Source organism: Mesoplodon densirostris, chromosome 6 (genome assembly GCF_025265405.1).
Source record: "Mesoplodon densirostris isolate mMesDen1 chromosome 6, mMesDen1 primary haplotype, whole genome shotgun sequence".
Taxonomy (NCBI): Eukaryota; Metazoa; Chordata; class Mammalia; order Artiodactyla; family Ziphiidae; genus Mesoplodon; species Mesoplodon densirostris.
In genome coordinates this window covers 44,948,219-44,973,459 of record NC_082666.1, presented here as the reverse complement: position 1 = coordinate 44,973,459, position 25,241 = coordinate 44,948,219, and the positions used below count along the sequence as shown (strand labels likewise).

Here is a 25,241-nt window from a genome sequence, read left to right as displayed (position 1 = left end):
ATTCCCTTGCCCACAGTTTTCTCCTGCTTCTCAAAGCAGGAGAGACTGCTTTGCAGACTTGTATGTGACGGCTTTCCACTGGGTCACCCAAAGCCAGGGATGAATTATTCTCTGTACACATCTGCACAAGATTCCGTGCTGACTGCAGTCCTGCTCCCCTGTGTGGGAGCCCACGCTGGGCTGCTCCACTGTCTGGATGCCCACACTGGCTGGCTTAGCTACACTTCTGAGAGACTATGGCCTCCTCCTGCCTGACAGCCCCAAGGACAAGGTGAGAGGTACCCAGTTCACTGGGTCACCTTGGAGATAGAGGAGACTGGGTATATCTGAGCATAGGAAGACTCCAAGTTCAAAGATGGGGAAGGAAGGACCGGTGCCCACCACTGTGTGGGAACTTCCTAAAGAATATATCTTATGATGATCTTGCCTTCAGAAGGGGGAACATCAGGATAAGAATGTTCTGCTTTAGATATTTAGCATGTTTGAAGTTTAAGATGTACAATGATTTGTGTAAACTGTGGTGGTAAGCAGTACAACATGATCAAGAGAATATTTAATTCCCAAGAATTACATATATTGCCATGTTAATGTACAAGCGTACCCTTGACCCACTAATGACTAAGGTCGTCATTCCTCTAAGTGGCTTTTGGGACTAAAGGGTCCAGTGATAGATGAGTACCCCACCCCCTCATGTGAAATAGCCTAGAAGGAGTTGGGCCAATGGGAACTGGCTACGTCTGATCAACAGAGGCCAGAAGAGAAAGCAGTTCTAAGAGGACACGACAATGGACTCAGCCAGTAGATAACCCAGCCACCCGTGCCTCACACACTTCCTGCTTGTTCACGTGACCCTCCAGGCTGAATCAGGGCAGTGACTCCACACAGCGCAAGTAACTCAGAATGGAGCCCAGCCAAATCTGTCTGAGTGAGATATGGGGGATGGCGAGAGTGCCATGCCAGGAATCAGGGCCTGTAAATGCATAGGGCCAGGCAGCTGGTGTCCTTACTTTCCTTCTTGTTAGAGTGGATTTGGTGAAGCCAGCCTTTAAATCCTTCTGTCCACCCCAGAAATCTCCCGGCGCCCTGGGGACCACCCCACTCACCTGTGCACCTCTGGAGGCTCCCTCTGGATTTTGGAGCTTGCCTCCACCACCTCTTTGGCAACTTTGCCACTGCAAAAGACAGAAACACAGTGTCTGTGCACAGACACTCAGAGTGGAAGGGGAGGGGTGTGCACACTTTTTTTGTATTTTTTTTACTTCACAGTGGTCTGACCCAGCTCTAGGAATCCGTGCCTTCTCCTCCTCCACGAGGGAACATTACTATAGAATTTAAGGGGTCCTGTGGGCATAAGGAATGAGTGGAGTGGAAAGGGAGGACCCAAACGGGTATAGGCCAAAGTGCACTGATTTATAAGTACCATATTCCAATGCAAATAGCTGCCCCCACCCAGCCTCATCATTGAAATGGAAGCATGGGTACCCACCTATATCGAAATCTACTTCCTTTAAAAAATATCTTGCTGCTTGACACAGTCTTGATCTGACTGGATTTTGCATACCTGTAAGAGAGAGCAGAGGAGAGATGGCAGTGACACTGGAAAGTCCAAGCAGAACATGCCATAGAGTGTGGTAATCGATATCTTTGACCACCAAGAAAGAAATACATTTTACTGTATGACTCAGCGCGCGTGCACGCACACACACACCTGAAACAAAAGTTACTTTCACCATGTGTATTGCAATCTGATTTTTTCTATGCGATCTTTTTTCCTTCTTTTATATGCTGCTGATGACCCACACATTTGGTCTCGTAATCTATTACTGGATCATGACCTGCAAAAAGGACCAGGTAATGTTGCTGATCAGTGGAATTCTTTCCCAGTTTCTGCTTGAGCGATATGGAGAGGGTCACAGGGCATCATTAAGTTCCTTGCTGGACGGACCTTCTTGCCTGTACCAGCGCTGTGGCAGAAAACAGCTTCCTGGTGATGCAGGTCACTCACCATGTCACACAGAACCCACCTACTGTGTATTTTCTAGGAGTTGGCACCAGAGGCCCATGTCACCATGGAAACAATCACTGGCTTCTGAGTATTAAGAAGGGTTAAGTCACCACGACCTAGTGCCCTTTAAAAGAACCCTCGCTGGGACTTCCCTGGTGGTGCAGTGGTTAAGACTCCGTGCTTCCACTGCAGCGGGCGTGGGTTGTTCCCTGGTCAGGGAACTACATCCCGTAGGCTGTGCTGCGTGGCCAAAAAGAAGAAGAACCTGTGTTGGTCGATGACTAAGATACACAAGGAATAGATGCCCAGCCAAGCACTGATTCAGCACCTCTGAGCCTTTCCCGTAAATAAGAACAAAACAAAAACACTCTGAAAAAAAATCTAGAACGTGGACTGCCCAGAAGCCGCGCACAGGGCACTTAATTCCTGTGCTAAGCTCAGGAAGACACAGACTTTGCATTTGTGGAATGTAAGGCCCGGAGGGCCTAGATATTCATCTAGAAACCCCCATAAATTAGTGAACAGATGTAAATTACATGCTGTGGTGCACGCATGAAGGAAAAGATACAACGAAAGTGTTGGGGTGAAAGTGGTGCCGATCTGGTCTGGGGGCCACAGAAGGTGCCCTGAGGAAGGGACCTTTGAGCTGAGATCCAGGGGAGGGAAGGTGTTAACAGGGTGGGTGGTGGCAGTGTTCTAGGCAGAAAGCCCAGCAGGCAAAAGCTCTGAGCCTGAGCACTGGAGAACTAAGAAGATGATCTGACATGCATTTCCCGGTACTGTTATTACGGTTGTTTTACACACATTGGCTCACATGTTTTCCCCCCTAATGTAGCAGGACTTGACTTTGTTAAAGATTTGGTCTTTGTCGTCAGAACAATGGAAAGCCACAGAAACACTCTTGCAAATGGTCTGAACCCACAGAGAAGGGCCCTGGCTACAAAGGATAAATCTAGAGAGCAAGATGGGCAAGGGAAGAGGGGCGCAAGCCCAGGGAAGGGGATTCCTGTCAAGGCAGCGCCCAGAGAAGACAATGTGGGAGCCCTAAGGACAAGCAGGGCACACGAGATCCACACCCCGGAGGGGGTCTGGACACCTAGGACAGGCTGCTGGCCAAAGCCAGGTTACAGACCGTACCCAGTCAAGAGGAGAAAATGGCCCAGCAAGCCTGGCTAATGTGGGGCAGCATCCACTGTGCCTCGTCCTCTGAGGACGTGCCTGCTCTGGGCCTGTCTGCTCCCCCCACCTCCAACCTCAGCCCTAGAGAGCCATGGGCCTGACACATTTTCTGTCACCGGATGCCTCTCCCCATCTTCTCAGCAGGGTTGTTGCTTCCATGTACTCAGAGATGGAGGGTGGAGAAACACTCTAAAGCAGCTTCTGCTTTTTTATTGTTTTGCTGTTATTGTTCTAGGTTCCTAAGGATCCTCGGGGCAAGGAAGCCTGCTAGAAAGATTACTAAGAGTCTTTTTGTTTGTTTGTTTTTGTTGTTGTCTTTTTAATTTTTTTTCTTATTAGTCATCCATTTTATACACATCAGTGTATAACATGTCAATCCCGATCTCCCAATTCATCACACCAAAAGAGTCTTAATTACAGTTTTTGGAATTCAGACTCAACTCTGTGCCCATTTTATGGAAGATGCCAGAAGCTCAAAGGGGTGTGGACAGCACAGCAATTCCGGTGACAGGGGGCTCTTCTGGGGAGCAGTGGGCGGCTCTATCTCTCACCGGTTCAGCCTCAGCTCCTGCCCTTCCAAGTCCCATGTGGAGGCCACTGTCTTCTCCTTACACCCAGAACAGCCCCTTGGCTGGTGGCCTCAGTGCTCCACTGCATCCACACAAACCCAGAGTGCCTCAAGAAAAACAGGTCAGAAGGCACATTGTGCAGAGAAAGTGAATAGCTTTCTGCTCAGGATGAGAGGACTGAAAAAAGTGTTGGCTTCTTCCTGGCAGCTGAGTGCCCTTGATGATTCTTTGCATGATTTCATTTGCTCATAGACACTCTACCGAGAGCATTACCACCAAACCCACACCCTCCCAAATGTCCAGGGAGACGCCCGATAATGCTTGGGCTGAGATATTTAATGGAATTTTAACAGGGGAATTTATTCTGAGAGCTTGAACTCCACAAACCCCCCCGCTGGGAATTGAGAAACAGAGAGTAGGATGGAAGGAAATGCACGGGGGCAAGAGAAAGGCGGCTGGGTCACAGGACACGCACCTAGCCGTCCTTCCAAACCTGGCTGTGCATCAGCTGCCCCTGGAGTAGGGGTTAAGAATACCAGCTCTCAGGTTGCATCACTACAGATTCTCATAAAGCAGGTCTGGAGAGGGGTCTGGGAGTTTGTATTTTTATCAAACACTCCAAGGTCATTCCAAGGCAGCCTACTTGTACTGGAGAAACTCTGAGTCCCCATATTCTCCTTGAATGACTCCCAGGTGGCATTTTACCTGAAGAAACAAGGAGCCAGGTTCTTTCCTGCTTTTGATCCTGTGACCTTGGTCAAGTCATGTTGCTTCTCTGAGCCTTAGTTTCTCTATAAATTTTTTAAAGGGTAAGGGTATTATAATACCTAATTCATAGTGTTCTGAGGAGGGTTAAATGAGATTAAATGATTTGAAAACACCTGGAGTACTACCTGCTCATTACATAATACGTTCCCTCCCTCTCTCCCTTTCCCCCAACCCCATTATCACTCTCCAGACCTCTGTATTGCCTTCTCACTATTGAGCTACCAAAGCCAATCCTTTAAGCCATGACCAATCCCGGGAACCCTGTCAAACACTCTGAAGGCCAATAAAAGAGCCTTTATGCTCTAGCTCTAGCTGACCTGTTCCAGCTCTCTGTTCCCAGTCTCTCCCATCAATGAGCCCAGAGCAAAAGTCTTTCTCCCAACGAAGGCAATCAAGGCACTACCTAGTGAAAATAGCAATTCTCTCTCCTCTGACCTTCTTCCAGGCCTGCCCTCTCCCTCCTTCCACCTCCAACTCCCCATCAAACTTCCAGCACAGAAGCACTGACTATTCTCAAACATCTGACCTCACAGAGAAATCCAGTCCCCAGTTGACCAGCACATGACTTGGCAACACCTGTGTACTCACATGGTGGCTTCACCACTGCTTTCCTTTCTGCTGTCACAGCTCTCCACCACCCCCACCCCAGAATTGCCAGGGCAGAGCCACTGTACCCAGAGACCACTGTAGCCTTCCATGGCACTAGGGAGTTGTGCCCACTCCTGACGTTGAAGGTGTGTTTTAAATGGGGTAATATATGTGAGGTGTGAACACATGCGGACAGTGTCTGGAGCAGGCAAAGTGTTCTCTGAGTGTCAGTATCATCCGATGCACACACAGCACAGCTCTGCAGGAACACGCCTCCACTCACTCCTGCCTCTAGCTTCTCTCCTCTGGTACCTGCTACTACAGGGGCTGGGGATGGAGGTCAGCACACTGGGTGGTGCTCTAAAGGCCGCCTCTAGAACTAACAATACAACTTCCCTTTTTCCCATGGTTTACAGCTTCTGGAGTAATAAGAGCAGTAACAACATATGTTATTATTGACCCCTACTAGGGGCCATTCGCCGTCCAAAGCATCTTAAATACACTAATTCATTTCATCCTCACAGCTCTCTCCTAGGAGGAAGCAATCCACATTTTTACATGAGGAACTTGAGGTAGAGAACGGTGAAGTCACTTAACAATGGTCACACCATAGAAGCTGGAGGAACCAGGCTGCAAACCCAGGCTTGTCTGTATTTTTAAAATAATGCTTTAGCCATGCAGTTTCTTAGACTTCAGAAAGCATCAGGATCACCTGGCAGGCTTTTGAAAACACAAGGTTCTGATTCAGTAAGTCTGGGCTGGAGCCCAAGAATCTGCCTTTCTAACAAGTTCCCAGGGGATGCTGAAGCTGGTCCAGGGACCCTAACTTTGAGAATTACTGGATTAGAGCATTGAACCCTAGGCTGCAGGCTCACACTTCCTGGGAAAGGTGTATTACTACCAACATCTAGTCCCCTCATCCCAGATTCTGAATTTTTAAAATAACAGCTTTATTGAAATATAATTCACATAACATAAAGTTCACCCTTTTAGATTTTATGTTTCAGTGGTTTTCAGTATAATGCACGAAGTTAAAAATTCATCAAAAAAAAATTTTCATCACCCCAAAAGGAAGCCCCCTGTACCCATTGGCAGTCCCTTCCTTCTTCTACTCCTTCCTTCTTCCATTCCTTATCTCCTCTACTACTTAGCATCATGTTTTCAAGTTTCATCCATGTTGTAGCAGGAATCAGTAGGTATTTCCTTCCTTTTATGGCTGAATAATATTCCATTGTATGGATATACCACTTTCCTTTATCCTTTCATCAGTTGATGGCCATTTGGTTTAGCTATTATGAAGAAGGCTGCTATGAACACTCGTGTACACATTTTTGTGAGGACCCAGATTCCAATTTAATTGGGTCAGGGGTAGGGTCCACGTTGGTATTGTTTAAAAGCTCTCCCAGCTGATTCTAACATGCAGTCAGGCTGAGAACCTCTGGTTTAGAACCTTATTACTCAAGTGTGGTCCATGGGCCTGCAGCTCAGCATCACTGGGGAGCTTATTAGAAATATGGACTCTTGGGCCCCACCCAGACCTACTGAACCAGAATCCACATTCTAACAGCATCTCTGGGTAATTCACGTGCTCATTAAAGTGTGAGAGGTGTCAGTTTAGGGAGATACTCTGGGTCCTTGACAACCAAGAATAATACTGTTCCTTTGACAAAATGTACACTAACTCCAGATAAGGAATTTATTAGGGACTGCCTTTATGTCATGCACACAATTCCATACAAAGCTGGGAACAGAGAGTTTCATTTGAGCCTCCACTGTGCCCTCAGTGCCTAGCACTGACATGGCATAAAGCTAGTGTGAGATAAAGATTCATCAAATAGAAGCACCAGGGAGCCACTGAACCCTTCAGGGAATCCAGTGTGCTTTCAGGGAATCAGTGCCCAGAAATGGCATGTTCCAGTGCTCATTTTAGGTGGTAGCACCTAAAAACACACGGCATAGAGGAAGCTCTGAGATGGTGACTATCTAAGTCTGTGTTGGGGATCCTCTGGGGGTTGGAGCAGGAGGGAGAATCAGAGTTTCTGCTTCTGGGCTCTGTTCCCAGGCAGCAAATCTCAGTGTCAGGGCTTTCAAACCTGATCAGTAGCCCTGGACCAGCTGACAACTAGCACCATAGTCATATGTTAAAAGCACACTAGAGAATTCTTGGCCACTGGGCCTCCCTGTTCTCATGGTAGGTGAAGTGAAAAGGAGGGAGCAAATCACCCCCAACCCAGAAAACAAGATCAGGGCCCTTGCTCTGCCAGCCGAAACCATGAAGGCACAGTGCCGGTCAGCTGGAAGCAGGGCCAAAACCACTGCCTGGGAAAGGGACGGAGCAGGAGCCCACTCCTGACCTTCACAGGATCAGAGCCCTTCAGAAGTGACTGGGCTCAGCAACTAACCGGCACTCAGAAGACTTTCACCGTTAGTGGAGGGGGTAGTTGTCATAGTCATAGCAGCAGCTACCACTTATCGATGGTCAATGTGCCTGGCAGAACTAAACACTGCAGGGCAGGGATTGCCAATCACATTGTACAGATGAAAAATAAAGATGAGGCTCAAGTGTTCAGTGTTTTGTTCCAGGACACACGGCTAGTAAGCGACAGAGTCAAGATTCAAACCCAAGCCTGTTGGCTTCTAAAGCCCACAGTCCTTAACACTAGGCCCCAGTGATGCAAGCAAACCATGCCTGAGTCCCAGTTCCCTCCATTCTACATATGAGAAGGCTGAGGCTGGCCACTGGTCCAAGGTCACACAGCTGGGTCAGGACGAGCTATATCTTTCCTCTTTCCTAAGGAACAGGGATGGTTATGGGACAGTGGAGGAACACAAGATTTGGGCAAAACTCAGATCAGTACAAATATTAGTGATTAGAAGTCCTAATGGGAGAGATGGGGTAGCCTGTCCCAACCAAAGCAGAGGTGTTGATGCAAGGACTCAGCCAACTCTATAGGGTGCCACCTGTGCTCACAGCTACACTCCCTGGGTCTTCTGAAGCATCTACAAATGATTGGAAGTGGTTTCTTTGATATGCCTAGTTGGCCCATTCAATGACAGAATTATCAGAGCACTTTGTTAGCTGCCAGATAATGACTGTATCCCCAAATGTCCAAAATGGATTCCTTCGATTGTGGGCTTTTTTCCCCTTCTTCCCCCTCTTTTCAATTCTGTTTTTACCTTTATTTGACTCCATATACCAACTGACTTGCTCACACGTGATAAAACGATATGTGTGCAAAAAAAAAAAAACTACTCAATGTCCTAAGTAATTAGATAGTGGTGATGGACGCATAACTTTGTGAATTATACTAAAAACCACGGAATGTATACGTTAAAGGGTTAATTTTATGGTATATGAGTATTATCTAAATTTTTTAAATGATTAAAAACAAAAACAAAAAAATGTGCAGACTCCAAGTAAAGACTAAGAGCACCAGACTGTCTGCTTTTCCTTTTCTCCACTCTCATGTGGATGGAGAGGTCTAGACATGCTGATTTTTCAGAGGCCATCAGGTGTTCTTTGTTTACCAGTTCTCAAACACTGCAGGGGACTCACAGATGCCTTGAGGTCTCATTGATACATATCATCCTTCCAAGAAGCACAGCATTTTGTGAATCATCTCATGCTCCTGACAGGATTTGCCCAGGATGTAGGGGTTTCCTGGGATACCAGACTCTCATTCTAAACCTGGGAAAGTCCCGGGCAAACTCACACAACTGGTCACCCAACCTCCTGGGGAGCAGTTAGCAATGAGTGAAGGGTCTCCAGTCCCCAATCCCATCTCTGGTCCCCACCAACAACACAGCTTCTCTATTTTTATCTTTTTTACATATTAGGCTTTGCCTACACTTTCTGTTTAAGGGAAAGAGTTCTGTGGCTGAAAAGGGGTTTGAAAAACACTGTTCCAGCCTTCATTCTCTTGATGGTCCTTGTCAGCCAAAGCCTAGGACGTTCAGAGATTCAGCATTTTCAGGTAAGTCTAATAAGAAAGACAGTATTTCAGTGGGGAGGGAGTCGGGAAATAGAGCAAAAGCTGCCTGGATGAGCTCCAGGGGTGAGCAGTGCTGATACCCCAGGCAGGGCTGGCTAGGTTCCTGACTGCATCCATCACCACTGTTCTTCCAGTCAGCAAGTGTCTCAAAAGGAGAAGCTAGAACTCATGGAAAAATCCTAAATTTTAACCTCTTTTGAAAGCTGAGAGCTTTATAGTTGGTTTCTGAAGTCCTGTCCAGCACTGACTCTCATCTCTATATACTGAAGCCTTCTTACTATGAACATGTGTGACTCCCTGCCCAAGGTTTCTTTTCTAGTGTTGAGAGCACATTCAACTCATGCTCAGAGAGTATTAACTCTGCCCTCATAAGTGTCTCTAAGCCAAAATGAATGGGGGATTAGTAGATAAACAGCCCAACCTCCTTGCTGGTCAGTGGGAGAACTTTGAGGCCTGTTCTACAGTCTGCCAAGTTCCCCAGCAGAGCTGAGCCCAGCTGCTCTCAGTAGTGACTGCTCAATAACGTGTCCTAAATTGCTTATTTCTCCCTCCTCCACTCCCCTATTGGTATGTTCAGTAACCACATCCCAAAGAAACTACTTGCACAAAACTCTTCTCAAGGTCTGCTTCTGAGGAGACACGAACCGAAAAAAGATTGCATGACAGACTGGGTGGAAATAGCAATATCAAAAGAAAAAAAGAAAGCCCACAGCAATTCTATGGGAAACACCCAACGTAAAATAAAGTTCAGGACTTGATCAGGCCAGCAGTGCTTGGGAGTCACCCTGAACAATGCACCAAATTTATAATTCACTTAAATATACTGAAAAGGACTATATTAAAAGAAATGAATATGCAGTTGTTTGCAAAACATAAAGGGTTCCAGGGGTGCTTTTAAAACCTATGATTAAATGAATAAAAGCTACTTACTTATAAAAGGCCTGGTTCTCCACCCCACACTTCCAAAGATGTTTGCAGGCAGCTGGTGTTGAAGTATGGAACGCCAACATGGCTTTTTTCTAATAAAAAAAATAACAAAACAAGAAAGGGCATGTTAAACACAGTGTATGTTTTTCATGTTTTTCCTTCAAGAATTTACCTATTTGCATCCTGCCGCTTACCAAACGGATCTGAAGTAACTGACGCATTACTGTGTTCTTAGAAGTGTTCCTGAAATGGTATTCCCCCCTCCCTCACCCTTTGCAGATATTACTAACCCATCCAGGCCCTGTTTCTGATAAAGAACGGCTTCACAATCCTTCTCAACACTCCAAGCATTGCCTAACTCTCAATCAGAGTTGGATGAGTTTAAAAATTTATTTTCCATTCTTGAATATCTAGGCTTAAACCAAAAACTAGGGTCAAGAAAATCCAGAAACTTCCAGACCTAGCTCTGAGGCTCAACGTTTCGGTAATGGCCTCCTCCCAAAGGATGAAGCCAACCAACATTTTAAGATTCCCTGGACTTACAGACTCTGTTTATAAAACTCTAACCAGCACTGGCTGATAGCTATCTTTAAGTATTATTCATTTGTTTCATCATTCTGGCAAATTACAGAGGTAGGGGGAAGTTCAATTTTCTACTTCTCAAGTTTATCACAGTCTAATTTTTACACAGGGGTATATGGACAGCATTGCTCACTGAATTTATTCTTTTTTTTTTTTTTTTTTTTTTGCAGTACGCAGGCCTCTCACTGCTGTGGCCTCTCCCGTCGCGGAGCACAGGCTCTGGACACACAGGCTCAGCGGCCATGGCTCATGGGCCCAGCCACTCCACGGCATGTGGGATCTTCCCAGACCGGGGCACGAACCCGTGTCCCCTGCATCGGCAGGCGGACTCTCAACCACTGCGCCACCAGGGAAGCCCACTGAATTTATTCTCAAATGTGCAAAGCCTGTGTTTATTTAACTCTAAACTTCCAGTATCATCACAAACTTTAACATCGTGGTCTTCTGGGGGCTACATGACTAAAGGCACATTTTACACTTGACTCTTTCTCCTGCACATACACACCTGCACACACACACCTTCACACACAGCAACAGACAGCGAGAAAAACAGTTTCTGACCTCCTTCTGGGTGCCAATCACATAAAATGTCTTCCCTTCAAACTTCAATTTGCAGACATCCGGCCTAAGAAAAGAAAATCTCTTTGGGTGAGAAGAAAAAAAGTAGCCGCTAACCAAGGTACCTGGCTTTCCCATTGGAATCCGCCTGACTCACAAATGCCAAGCAGACTGCAATGAAATGAGATATTATCTTATCATGGCTGAAGGTCTAATGAGCAGCAAAGAGCCCCCAAGTGAATGATACAGCAATTTTCTTCCCAAGAGAGGCTCCGTAGGCAGCTCAGAATGATTTATTCCATTGTTTTTACTGTTAAGCTGCAGCTTTCCTCCAAGGAGCTCTAGGGGTTCCATGAACATTAATGACCAGAACAATGTTAATTGGTCAGCCCATTTTGCGAGATAGGAAGAATGTAGTTATTTCATATTCGGTTAATGAAACAATATGGATTCACAGTATCTGTAACCTTTCACATCCATCTCCAAGGAACACACACCACAATGCAAAATTTTCATTTCTGCTCTCCCTGTTGATAAATGAATAATTGTATTAGATACTGAGATGCTCAAAACTGTTAAGGACAACTTGATCAACTGTAGTCAAAAGACTTGAGGCTTCATCTTAAGGAGCTGCTCAGTTAAAATCAGACTGAAATGTAGACCTAAGGTCACCTCCTTGGTGAGGAGACACGTGTAAAGAGAGGAGAGAATTCTATTTTTATTCCTTTGATCTAATTCCTAGGACAGTGATGTGTGCCCCTGTGCTTTTCCTGGGGGAAAAGGAATTGTGTGGTCATATTAAGCTGTGGAGAGGATTTGCAAGAGTGACAAAGCTCAATGGATGTCAAAAACAAAACTAGGTTTAACGTGGGAAGAAAATTTATTTTAGTAACATGTACATGGCTGTTACAAATATGTGCCTAAGCCGTGGCTGGAAGTGATGGGGATGACATCAGCACCCCACCAGGAACACCAAGATGTAGAATCCAGAAACAAATGGTCTGGTGATTGTCCATCTCAACTCTTCAGTGTACCCAAGAAGAAACTAAAGAGCCAAATGGGAGAGACTTGCAATTAATCTGCACGTGACAGATGTCAGGTTCTAACCCAGCTACTCCAAAGTTGAGTAGTACCTGAGAATCAAACACCCTTCAGCATCCTCAAGCCTTTTGTAGTCCTAGGAGAGGATGGGGAAGTCCCTGCCCGTATTGCCCATGCTCCCCAAAGTCAGCAGAATTTGCTAGGGAACTTATTCTGGAATGGACTGAAGTGTGGTTAACATTGGAGCTTCTTTACAGGTACTGAAAATACAGGGAAGAAAACTGGTAACTCCACCATGTTATACATTCATAAAACATCCTTGTTCACAAATCAAATCACTCACACACACACTATTTTACCTGCTTTTCCCCCATCTCCTTTCTTTCCTATAAAGCAGTCGGATATAACTGATGTCCATTTTATGGATGAGTACATTGAGACACAGAGAGTTAAGTGATTTATTAGAGGCACATGAGAGTTTGAGAATGATAATTGTGGAGGAAGAGAATAAGTGGGCACAGATGGGAACTGAAAGTATGACATGAATAAAGGCAGTGATAGAGTGGGAAGAGAAGATACTTAGATAAATTAGCATTCTTGGAAAGAGAGGGCTGATAATAAAAAAGAGCATGAACTGACTGATGCTAATCTAGTAGAGAAGGGTTGAAGGGAAGGCAGGAAGGGAAGGGAAGGAGAGTGCCAAGAAGTGGTGGTGGGGGGACTTGATAAAGAGTGCTGAAAGAAATCCTGAAGCTAACAGAACCATGAAACAGAGGTTCAGGTAAGTGCAAAAGAGCATTTCAAACCCAGGACTGAGGATGCATGCCCACTGGCCCATCAAGAACTTCAGACACAAGGGCTCAGGCCAAAAGAGTGAGCCCACCACTCAGTGAGACACTGGGTGACAAATCTGTCAGGGACCATCAGGGAGGGGACCAAATTAAGCTGAAGCTATGAACAAGACTAAGCCCTTACAATATTCTAACGCATATAAAATGTTCAGCCTTCTTCACTCTTTACTAAAGCTACTTTGTTCCTTGATTGGACATAGTGGGCACTGCCGGTCCATCCTCCCATGTCCTTCCGGACACAACCCAGACTTTATTCTTCCTCTAGATCAACTGTTCATGCAGATGATGCTCTTCCCAGCTCCAAAAGGATGGACCTTGATTTGACCAACCTCATTGTGGAATTCTTCTTCTTGGAAGGATTAGTTTAAGGAGGCGCATATGACCCTATCTTGCCCAATTAGATACACAGGAAGTTTCCTACAGAGCTTCTGAAAAAGTTATCCTTGTTTTAATATGAGACACATGGAAGGGGCTGCTCTCCTTCAGGGAGTGTTGCTGTGTGAAGATGTAAGGGCCAGAGTTGCACGCATGGCCATTTTATGAGCACAAGCCTGGGGATAAAACCCACCACCCTGGGATGGCAGAGAAGAGAATGGAGGGGTCCAAGTCCTTCATGGTGTTGTCAGGCAGTTAAGTTAAAGGACCATGGGGCTGCCTGACCCCTGGAACTTTTGCTGTTTGAGATAATCAGTCCTCTCATTTGTAAGCCACTGTGAGCAGACATTCCTGTTCCTTTGAGCGAAAAGCATCGTCCCTGATACACTGGATTACAAAGGGGGAGTCTAAAGTGAGGATTCAACAGAAGGGAATGGAAAGGAGTGAGTGGAAGAGAGGGGGTCCTGAGTTATTCAAGGGAACTTGCACATTTATCCTGCCCTGACCCAGCCCGTGGTCACCCCTCTGGCCAGTGTTTCCTCACCAGCAATCCTGGACACCTTTTCTTCAAAGGCAGAGCCCCCTGAGCCCAGGACACACCCCAGGTCTCCCAAGGTCTAAGACAACTGAGATTGGGTTCCATTTTAAGATGAATAATCTCTTTATAAGAAGTTCCAGGGCAGAGAAATGGATCCTAGGCATTCTACCTGACATTTCCAAGCAAAAAGTCAAAGGCTGGGAAAGAAAAACGAGATTAATAAAAAAAACAAGATTAAACAATTTTTTCTGAAGACTCACTACTCACCATTTTATCAAATGGATTCTCTTATTTCCCTGAAATACCACAAAGCCTGCAGCAGTGAATCCTAAAAATGTTGTTGTGCCTGTTGAATCCTGAAAAAAAATAAAGAAAGAAATAAAAACATATTTGGATTAAGGAATATAAAATAAAGGATAAATGATATGCTTATTCATCCTCACCCTGGGTTAATTTCAGGTTAATTACAATGACTGTAGAAATCAACTAAGCTTCTGAGATGGGACTTCCAACCGCAGTACGCCTAAAATTTGGGCGAGGGCCAGGAATGTATAGCTTTCCCGTCTGAGGAATGGATCTTCTGCCTCACCAGGAACCTCCTGGGAAAATATAGATTAGTCCCAAACCACTAGTCTACTTCCAAGTGCGTTCTGGTGCTGCTTGAGTTCTCAGATCTGCCCTACAATGTGGGCAAACTGTTCTTGGTTTTCATTAGCCCTGAAACCAAATCCCTGAGCGTCTAATCTAACTGGACTCAATCCCACACAGGATTTCTGGCAATGTAAATATAAAGACATGCCTGGAAATGCCTACTTTGATTCCAGCCTCCATCGGGAAAACTAAGCATTGATAAGGGAAGGCAAAGGAACAACAACAACAACAACAACAAACATCCAGTTGGTCTCCAAGTAATAAATAAAACAGACAGAGAGGCTCAAATTTGTGGATAAAATCTAATTCACTAAATGGAATAATCTGATTTATACCATTAGCAGGAAGAGACATCTGGCAAATATTCTAAAATAACTGTGCGGGCAGAGCCAGAAGATGCACATGCCACTGTAAACAGGCCCCACTGGTTCTCTGCCCGGGCTGCACCCTCACAGATCCTGATGGCACTGGGCAACAGGAGTTTATGAAGCTTCCCAGGTCCTTCAAATAAGCAGCCTGAGCTACATCTCTAGCATGAGGACTTCACCAAATACTATTAGCTGGTCCCATCTGGGTAAAAAAATGTTCTAGTATGACTCAAAAACATACCTTTAAGAGCCTGGCTGATATAAACGCTTAGTTTAGAATTCAGGTTAGAGTCTGACTGACGTATGGTTTAGGATATGGAAAGAACACCGTTTTCATAAAACATTTCTGGAAAACATGTGCTTGAGCCTCACCTTGGGAGCTTGTTTAAAAGGCAGATTCCCCAGCTGCACCCCCAGTGATTCTGATTCAGGGGCCCTGGGGTGGGGCCCAGGTAATTCTGACACAGGTGGTCTGGGTTTCCCACTTGAGAGAAATGCTGTCAAGTATTAATTCGAGAAAAAGGAAAAAAGAAAAACAAATATGTACTCCTAATGTGAATTTTAATTTTTTCCTTCCACTTACCCATTTTTAAAGACTGCATTCTTGCTGGCAATGGCCTTTGAAAATAAACCTGTTGGGATCCTATAACTTCTCAGGAGTAAAACCATCCACTTGATGGCTGAATGAATTAGCAAGCAATTAGAAGAGGCCAATAGAGAAAATCTACTACCCAAGCATGTGACTGCAGCCCACTGTTGTCCCTTATGATTAGGCGTGATGGGTCAGGCTGTGGAAATATCCTAGAAGGGATCCTCCAGACCTGCATACCAATTAACTCTTTTCTGGGCAAAACGATCATTATATGTCGACCTGCAGTGAGGGGCATTACCTTGCATGGGTGGGGATCCACCCCATAGGTTTCCAAAGTGTGAGCTTTCAGGAGTAAGTTAAATTCAGCAACTGGTGGGCTCTGGCCTCTAAAATCACACAAGAAAAGTTTAGGGAGTTAATATGAAAAATAATAGAAACATGGAGTTCTTTCATTCAATAAAATGTGCTATTCTTTTTTTTTTTTTTTTTTTTTTTGCGGTATGCAGGCCTCTCACTGTTGTGGCCTCTCCCGTTGCGGAGCACAGGCTCCGGACGCGCAGGCTCAGCGGCCATGGCTCACGGGCCCAGCCGCTCTGCGGCATATGGGATCTTCCCGGACCGGGGCACGAACCCGTGTCCCCTGCATCGGCAGGCGGACTCTCAACCACTGCGCCGCCAGGGAAACCCTAAAATGTGCTATTCTTAACTAAATAAAGAGAGAAATCCCATAAATAGTAAGACTGGTCATTATTCCTCTCCACGAGGAGCCCTTTGCTAAGAAATCTGAGCCCATGTTCCAGGGCTAACTGTTCCATTATAAACCCACAAGTACTGTGAGGACTCCAGTGACCTGGACAGTTAATCAAGGTTATCAAGTTACCAATAAGCAGGCCCTCGCAAATTCAATCTTAATATGAACTAAAACTCAGCATCTGTTCTTTCCTACTTACTTTAAAAGATTATCTAGGATAAATGGCATTTCTTTTTGCTCAGGGTAGGAAGTGGGCAAGCCTGTTACCCCATCAGCAGCCTAAACAGAGCCATCTGGGTAAGAAGAGCTGTCAACCATTCCATTGGAAAGCCCTGGATTTTGAAAGGAAATCTCAGCCACTTCTAGTCCTAGCTGTGTCCTCCAGGGTGGTAAACAAGGTCTTGGCCCCAGGAAGAAAAACGGGGCTGCATATACAGATGGCTATGAAGCCCTTTCAGGGCTAACTTCCAAACCAGGATTGTGCAGCATTTCAAAGACTCTGCTTTGACCAACAATATCTCACATGTATCTTAGAGAATCCAAACCATTCTCCAAGGATAATATGTAACCTGAACAACCAAGAAGAGTTTGCTAACAACAGGAATGCAGTTTTATGTTCACAATGTAAAACTATATTGCAATATTAACTCTATTTCCACCCAAGCCTCTCCTCAAAGATGGATTCCCTCCTCACCCCCTCAAGACAGCGAAGAGTCCTCATGCCTCTAATGAAAACAGTATCCCATCTTCCTTCTCTGTAAAGCCTTTCAAGATCTTCTCTTTACCCTGAATGTTTGCTCTGATATGTCTAAGGAGCATCTTTATTTATTCATCAAGATCAGCACTGTGGGGACCCTTGTAATCCAACAACTCATTTCTGACCATTTCTTTGATTGTTTTCTTCCCTTCCCGGGCTCTTCCTCACCTCAACCACTCTCTCTCTCTTCTCTCCTTTGAGAGACCCTAGCAAATGGATTTTGAAACTCCTAGGTCTATCCTCCATGTCTTTTTAACCTTTGTTTCATTCTTTTAAATCTAAGGCTTTTTGTATTACATTCTGAATTATTTCTTTATTCAAACCTCCAGCTCACTAATTTCTTCTCCAGCTGTGTGCATCCTGCTTTCCATCCCACTGATGAGTTGTTTTAAAATATCAATTAAATATTTCATTTCTTTTTTTTTTTTTTGTGGTACGCGGGCCTCTCACTGTTGTGGCCTCTCCCGTTGCGGAGCACAGGCTGCGGACGCGCAGGCTCAGCGGCCACAGCTCATGGGCCCAGCCGCTCCGTGGCATGTGGGATCTTCCCGGACTGGGGCACGAACCCGCGTCCCCTGCATCGGCAGGCAGACTCTCAACCACTGCGCCACCAGGGAAGCCCTAAATATTTCATTTCTAATGTGATGTCTATTTGGCTCTTGAAACAGATGACTGTTCTTATTTTATGGAATAAACTCTTCTTACTCCTCTAAGGATATCCACTTTGCTTCTTTTAAAGTCCAATCCCTGTTACTCCATTAATGCTGTTTTCTTGGTGACAGCCCTTTGGTTTGCTGAATCAGTGTCTTATGCAATGAACTGATGTTTCCTAAAGTGTTTGGTGATTCATGGTTGGATGCTCATCTTTGTATTTTATGTTATTTGTTTAATACAGTGGCCTCCAGAGGTTGTAGGGGAGGGCAAGACAGGCCACATGGGAAGAGTGTGAGTTAGTAACTTGATTTCAGGCTGAAGGTTGTAGGTCCTTCTGGATATCGTCCACATAAGGTACCTCCAGCTCAAGCCTGCTGCTGCCCATGACTCAACATAGGGGAACCAGAGGAAGAGGTCAAAGCTGCCCAAATGTTCCAGATGCAGTTGCCCAACCACCATGATGGCTGCCCTGTTATCTGTTGCCTGAAGCACCCAGAACCATTCCTATTCCGTATGTCTTTGACCTGGATTCCTTCCATCTATTTCCTATCTTCCAGAGATACCGCAGGACTTCTGATCCAAAGATGGTATTCTTTCTTGCATCTGCTTTCTAATACATTTTCTGTTATCCACAGGGACTTGGAGAGGGAAGGGAAGGGAGTCACATATGCTACCTCTTTCTTTGAATAGAAGAGGTAATTTTAAAATCCATCCTTTACACAAGATATTCCTGAGGGATTAACTCAAACACCTTCTTTAGGAAAGTAAAGTCTTTCTAAAGCCCTTCCGAATTTCCTCTTTAGTTTTGATGTTCTGAAGTTTCACTGGGACATACATAAAGGGAGCCTCCTTATTTATTCACCCCGATCAGCACTTTATGACCCTTTCAATCTAACAAATGCTATCTTTCTTTGACCATTTCTTTGATTCTTTTTTTTTGAAGCCGTAGTCATTATAATTGTTTCTCTTTTTGATAAAGGAACAAGAGATTCAAGAAAATCACCAAGTATTTTGATGGGGAAGGGAAAGGGGACTTTCTGCAAGTTTTTGCAATACATACAGGTATTTCTCCCTTCATAGTTCTCTCATAAGTTCCTGAAGTAAAAGCTTACCTTTCACCAGCAAATAAAGATAATTATTGAATCTGAATATTGGAGGCCTCCTGCCCCCACATACACACTCTCTCTTTTCTCTCTCACTCACTCGTTCATACACTCCCTCACCCCCCTGGCTGGGGACAAAGCACAAAGCTGAGCTGTCCAGCATGTTGCTAAGCAGTACCCCACTCTGGTGGCCCTCAAGGCAAAACTTCAGCCTAATGACCCAGATTGAGGCCAAAGAGAAGCAGGACTAGAGCTAAAGCAGCCCAGCACCTCCCACGCCACAGGCCACCAGCTCTGCTCCAGGATAATCCTGCCGCTTCACATGAAAGGCCCTCACTCTGCCTCTAGAGAGCTGGCCGTTCCCCTTTGTGGCAAACCTTCAACCTCTTTGTCGAAACAGCTACAGACTGTTTATTCTTGAAATTCGACTCTGGTTTTACAGCACACCCTTCTTTTCCATTCAGTCTGGGAACAAGTTAATTTTGAAAGGCTATAGTTTGGAAGTTCATATTGGAAAGTCAGGACTTTTTGCTTGCCTAGGTGGTCTCTTTCTGACCACTTCCCTGTCCTTTGTAAATCTGATGAGCACCTAATTGCAAACACTCAACCCCAGATGGCAGCAGGGTGCAGTGCTCCACAGCTCCAGAGGACACACCATTAAACTCAAAGACCTCTGCTCATCAGGAGCTGTCATCCAGGCGTGAAAAGGTAAGTCCCTGTCTGGGAAAAGATTTTGGCAACATGTACAATCAAAAAAGGACTCCTATGTAGAATATTTTTTTAAAAAACCTCCAATAAATCAATAAACAACAATAAAATAATTTTTAAAGATAACTCAGAAGGAAACATGGCAAAAGACTTGAATAGACACTTCACAAAATAAGATATCCAAATAGCCAACAACCACGTGACAATGTGCTTAACCTCTCTAAGATCAGGAAAATGAAAAACTCTAAGAAGTCACTTACACATCCATCTGACAGCCAAAATTAAAAAAAAAAACCAAGCACTCATGAGCATGTGCAGCAAAAGCAACTCTCATATACTGTTGGTAGAAGACTAATTTAGTAGAACTATCTGGAAAACTGATGTTATCTACTGAAGTTAAACATGTTTACCCTATAACACAGCAATTCCATTCATAGTTATACATACAACAGGGATGAGTGCCTGCTGCGTCAAGAAATACATAAATTTTCATAGTAGCTCCATTTGTAATAGCAAAAAATAGGAAACAAATGTCTACTAACAGTAGAATGGATATACAATGGAACACTATACAGCTGTGAAAATAAATGAATTCAAGCCACACACAACAAGATGGGTGACTATTACAAAAATAAAACTGAACAAAACAGGCCAGATATAAATGAATACACATTGAATGAATTCCATTTATATGGCTTTTTTAAATGAACAAAACAAAACTATTTGAAGTCAGAGATGTGATTACCTTTGGTGGGGGGAAGGGAGAAGATAAATATTGGGAAGGGGCATAACAGGGGCGTCTGAGGTGTCACAAATTCTCACTTTGACCTGGGTGGTGGTTACATACATACTCGCTTTGTAATAATTCATTGAGCTTGACATCTATGTTTTGTTGGCTTTTCTGAATTTGTGTTATGCTTCCATTTTTAAGAATTTAAGAAAAAAGGAAAAGAAAGAAAAAAGGCTGTGAAGCACTGGGAACCCTCATAAATTATAGGTGTGAATGAAGCAACCCCTTCAGCAAACAAGCCACAATTTCCTAGAAAAGCTGAACTTCTGCAAACTCTATGGCACAAGCTTGTACCTGGTTTCTACATCTAGGTTTGTACCTACACTTAGGGACTCTTTTACATACACCCCTATGAGAAGTATTCAAGAAGCCATAGTAACTTTGTAATAGCAAAAACCTAGAAACAACCCCAATGTCAACAGGAGAATGGATACATAAAATGTGACATGTTCATATGACAGAAAATTAATTACACAGAAGCAAAAATGAAGACCGGGCTTCCCTGGTGGCCCAGTGGTTGAGAGTCCGCCTGCAGATGCAGGGGACATGGGTTCGTGCCCCGGTCCGGGAAGATCCCACATGCTGCGGAGCGGCTGGGCCCGTGAGCCATGGCCGCTGAGCCTGCGTGTCCAGAGCCTGTGCTCTGCAACGGGAGAGACCACAACAGTGAGTTGCCTGCGTACCGCAAAAAAAAAAAAAAAAAAAAAAAAGAAGAAGACCTATGGCTGTATGGATCAATGTGAAGAACCTCAAAAACATCATGTTGGTAGGGGGAAAGTGAGATACACAAATAGAGTATGGTTCCATTTGTATGAAAGTCAAAAGTAGGAAAAAACTAAGCATATATTACTTGTTGATGTATGGAGTACATTTATAAAAGCAAAATAAGAGAATGAATAACCTAAAATTCAGAATAGCATAGAGAAGGGAGGGAGGTAATCCGGAAGGGTCAGGTTAGGAGACTTGAGATCATCTGATGATGTTCTAATTCATAAGCAGAGTTAGGGGGTCATGGGTGGTTTTTCAACTACTCTTTAAATTATACATATATTGAATATACTCTTTTATATATTATACATTTACAATGATTAAAAGAGAAACAAGTCCTGCCTTTTTAGTAAGAGAATTATTGGGTGAAGTATTATGCAATCTAAAAGCACCATTGAACTAAACAGAATAGTCAGGAATATAAGAGATATCCATGCAGAGCAACCTTTTACCAAACTCTCCTGTTCTGAGCAATATATAACTGCTTATATTGTGAAGCAGTATATATATATATTTTCACTTAATATTCACCAAGGAGGAATTCTTATGCTCATTTTATAAATGAGGATTTTGACAGTCAAAGAGGAAAAGTAACTTGCTCAAGGTTACTCAAGTATTAGGTGGAGGAGTGAATGCAAACCCAAGGCAGTCTGATTCCAAAGGGCTTCTCGGGACCTGTGCTACCATCATGACCAACATGATATGGTCCAGGGCCATGTGCCTGCTCTCCTGGATGCCAGGCTGAGCATTTCCAAATGACATGGTTTCTACTGGTTTTTCTAGGAAGCATTTTTCAAATTCTAAACATTTCATGTTATCAGTGTTGAGGCATTCCATCCCAGACGACAGATATTTAGATCTGAATAGAGAGCAGTGATATCTTCTTTTAATCTAGGTCAGAGATCCCCAGACTAGAGGCTGCGGGCTAAATCCGGATCACCACCTGGTTTTGTACAGCCCTGGAGCTAGATATGTTTTTTCCATTTTTAAATGGCTTGAAACCATCAAAGAATAATATTTCATGCCCTGTGAAAATTACATGACATTCAAATTTCAGTCTCCATAAATAAAGTTTTATTGGAACAAAGACACACCCATTTGTTTGGGTACCCTCTGTGGACACTGTCATGCTACGATGGCAAAAATGAGAGGTTGTGACAGAGACCATATGTTGTGCAAAGCCTAAGGTATTTACTAAATGGCCTAGGATAGGAAAAGTTTGCTGAACCCTGATTTAGGAACTGAACACAGGACTAGAAAACAACTGAAGCTGTGTCTGTTTGATTCCATATAATGGAGATTAAAAATAGTACCTATCTCCAAGATTTGATGTAAAGAATAAGCAGTTAACAGATGTAAAGCCATTAGACTAGTGCCTGGCACAGAGCATGCTCTCTCCTTGCCCTCAGAATAGCATTTGTTCCCTTCCTAGCCCTGCACGTGACTGAAATCAGAAATATGACTTTGATTGGAAGTGTCAGGAAGCATGCCAAGATATTTACAGTAGAGCAAAGGGCTCTCTTCAAAATAAAAGTCCCCGAATTGGTATCATTTGTGTTGGGTTTGACTCAGATCTCCAATGCCTAAGCATTTCAAAGACTTATTCTAAAAATTCATACACAGAGAAAAGCTACAAATGTTCAGAGAAGGAAAAGGGTTCAAAACCAATGGAGAAAAGGTAGAGACCCTGAGAGCACTAAGATACTCCTGAGTCCCCCTGACTCACTGAGGAGGAAATCATTTAATAGTCAGGTTTTCAGGAAGACATTAAGATCAATTAAATAGAAATTTGTTTTCCTTTCAAATCTCCCACTGGACATTTGTTTCTGGCCAAAACTCTGTTTGGTAATGGAAAATAATGATTTTCTATCCTTTAAATCTGGCACCAGGAATTGTTCTGCTAAGATGAATAGTGTCTCTAATGAGTCATTTAGAGATAAAGACCAGTGTTTAGTTGAATTCTTTTTCAAGAACTAACAATTCTCTAAAGAAATACTTTTCTAGTAAACTAGGTGAGGTCAAGTAATTATGTACTTAGCTATGTATCTCCCTCTGCCTGTCTTGAAAACTTTTTTGCCAAGAGAAACACTCTCTCTCTTATTGATCCTCCTTTAGCATACCACTGCATAGAGTACAAAAACATACAGCGTCCCAAGGATGAATGCAAATTATTAGTGGACGTTAATTGTGGAGTGAGGTGTGGGTCTTGACAGCAATGACTTGGGCTGCTTGGAGAACAGCTGGACAGGGAAGGGGGTGGAATTGGCTCCACCTGAACCATTTGGGTCTGTGAGCTCCAGAATTAAACTCTTGGGTAAAAGACCAATAGAATGGTCTGCTACCGCAAAGTAGAATTCTCAATTTGAGTTAGGTTAGGTTTCGCTGCAACTTGGTTGCAACTTTAGAGTTTGTTTACCACTGGCTCCAAAGCTTGAAAGGGTTCTCAGAACTTGCCTTTCAGCAGGGCTTGGGATCTTAGCATCCACGAGACTCTGGAGAGTTCTCCATGCTTTATGGCTTGGCTGCCAACTTTCTGAGCTGCAGGAAATCTCCTCTGCTCTCCAGTCCCACCCACGGCTCTCTGCACCTCAGATGACTGTTTTCCTTCCTGTGCTCATGTCCCCCGCCCTTGGCAAGGGATGTCCTGCCCTGGCTGAAGGTCTGCAGTGCCTCCGAGGGGTTTCACTCAGCTCTCCTGCCCTGTCTGACGTTGGCATACTGCCCCTCTTCACTCAGTGAAGGCCTGGGGTCCAATGGTGGTGGGAAAGTGCAACTCATTCTGTAGCTGGAGTCTTTGGGGTCCCAATCAGTCAGGTCAGCCCACTCGTGGTCACTAAATGCTTGTTAAAGGTTTGGCTCGTTCCCCTTGCCCCCCACCTCTGGCATATTCCTCCCCCTCCCACCACCACCAGAGGTAAAAGCAACAGCAGGTCTCTGCTGTCCCAGGAAGGGCATTCTGGATTTTAGTACCTTTAGGTTTCTTTGCATCCTCAGCTCTCAGATGTGTTTTTAAAATATGACTTTGGGGCTTCCCTGGTGGCGCAGTGATTGGGGGTCCGCCTGCCGATGCAGGGGACACGGGTTCGTGCCCCGGTCCGGGAAGGTCCCATGTGCCGCGGAGCGGCTGGGCCTGTAAGCCGTGGCCGCTGAGCCTGCGTGTCTGGAGGCTGTGCTCCGCAATGGGAGAGGTCACAGCAGTGAGAGGCCCGCGTGCCGCAAAAAAAAAAAAAAAAGACTTTGTAGTTTATCTAGCTTGTTGGTGCTGTCTTGGTGTTAGAGGGAGATCCCTCTCTCGTGTTTTCCATATCCTCACTGGAAGTGAGAGTCCCTAGTCTGTAACTTCTAATTCTTTACTTAGGGATGTTATCTCTCCTAAGCTCCTTGGGGAACATTAGGAACTGCATCTGTGCAGAGCATTAGATAGAACACTACAAATTTGGGTGACTGCCATGATATGGGGGAGACATATGGTGATGCTCTGGGACAGGGGCAAGACACATAGAAGAACAGCCACTTAGAAAGACATCAGAGTGCTTTACAGGAACACTTAGGTTTCAGGTCAAGTTCTATTGCTTCACAACTGTGTAGCCTTGAGTAAGTTAATTTCTCAGGCCTCCGTTTCCTTATTGGTAAAAGAAGGTGGTTTCAAACAATCCAATGGAGGACTGAGGTGAATTGACTGAGCAGGGATGGTGGCGACTCAGAGAACAAATGATTCTTTTAAAGAGTGCTGCTGCTGTCATGTAGGTGACAGGCATGTTACCAAATCCCCCAGTTGCAAGTAAAGCTAGAACTTTATGGGAGCAGATTCCATTTTCTAAAACTATTATTTGGCCAAAGAATCTACATCTGGGTGAGAGTGTAGTCCATGGACTGTTATTTTTTTTAATTAATTAATTCATTTTTATTTATTTATTTTTGGCAGCGTTGGGTCTTCACTGCTGCACGCAGGCTTTCTCTAGTTGCAGTGAGCAGGGGCTACTGTTTGTTGCGGTGCGTGGGCCTCTCATTGCGGTGGCTTCTCTTGTTGTGGAGCACGGGCTCTAGGTGTGCAGGCTTAGTAATTGTGGCTCATGGGCTCAGTAGTTGTGGCTTGCGGGCTCTAGAGTGCAGGCTCAGTAGTTGT

The 25,241-nt window shown here is 44.5% G+C and overlaps 1 protein-coding gene across 1 annotated transcript in view; it reads right to left on the bottom strand.

The window, feature by feature from the left end:
• FRMD3 (FERM domain containing 3) overlaps nt 1-25,241 on the bottom strand; it is a 309,241-nt gene that overhangs the window by 54,766 nt on the left and 229,234 nt on the right. The window contains exons 7-12 of the mRNA XM_060100743.1: nt 15,883-15,970; nt 14,241-14,329; nt 11,172-11,235; nt 10,032-10,120; nt 1,487-1,561; nt 1,104-1,172 (exon numbers count right to left, since the gene is read on the bottom strand). Of these exons, the coding sequence (XP_059956726.1) occupies nt 1,104-1,172; nt 1,487-1,561; nt 10,032-10,120; nt 11,172-11,235; nt 14,241-14,329; nt 15,883-15,970 (474 nt within the window). The remainder of the gene's footprint in view (nt 1-1,103; nt 1,173-1,486; nt 1,562-10,031; nt 10,121-11,171; nt 11,236-14,240; nt 14,330-15,882; nt 15,971-25,241) is intronic.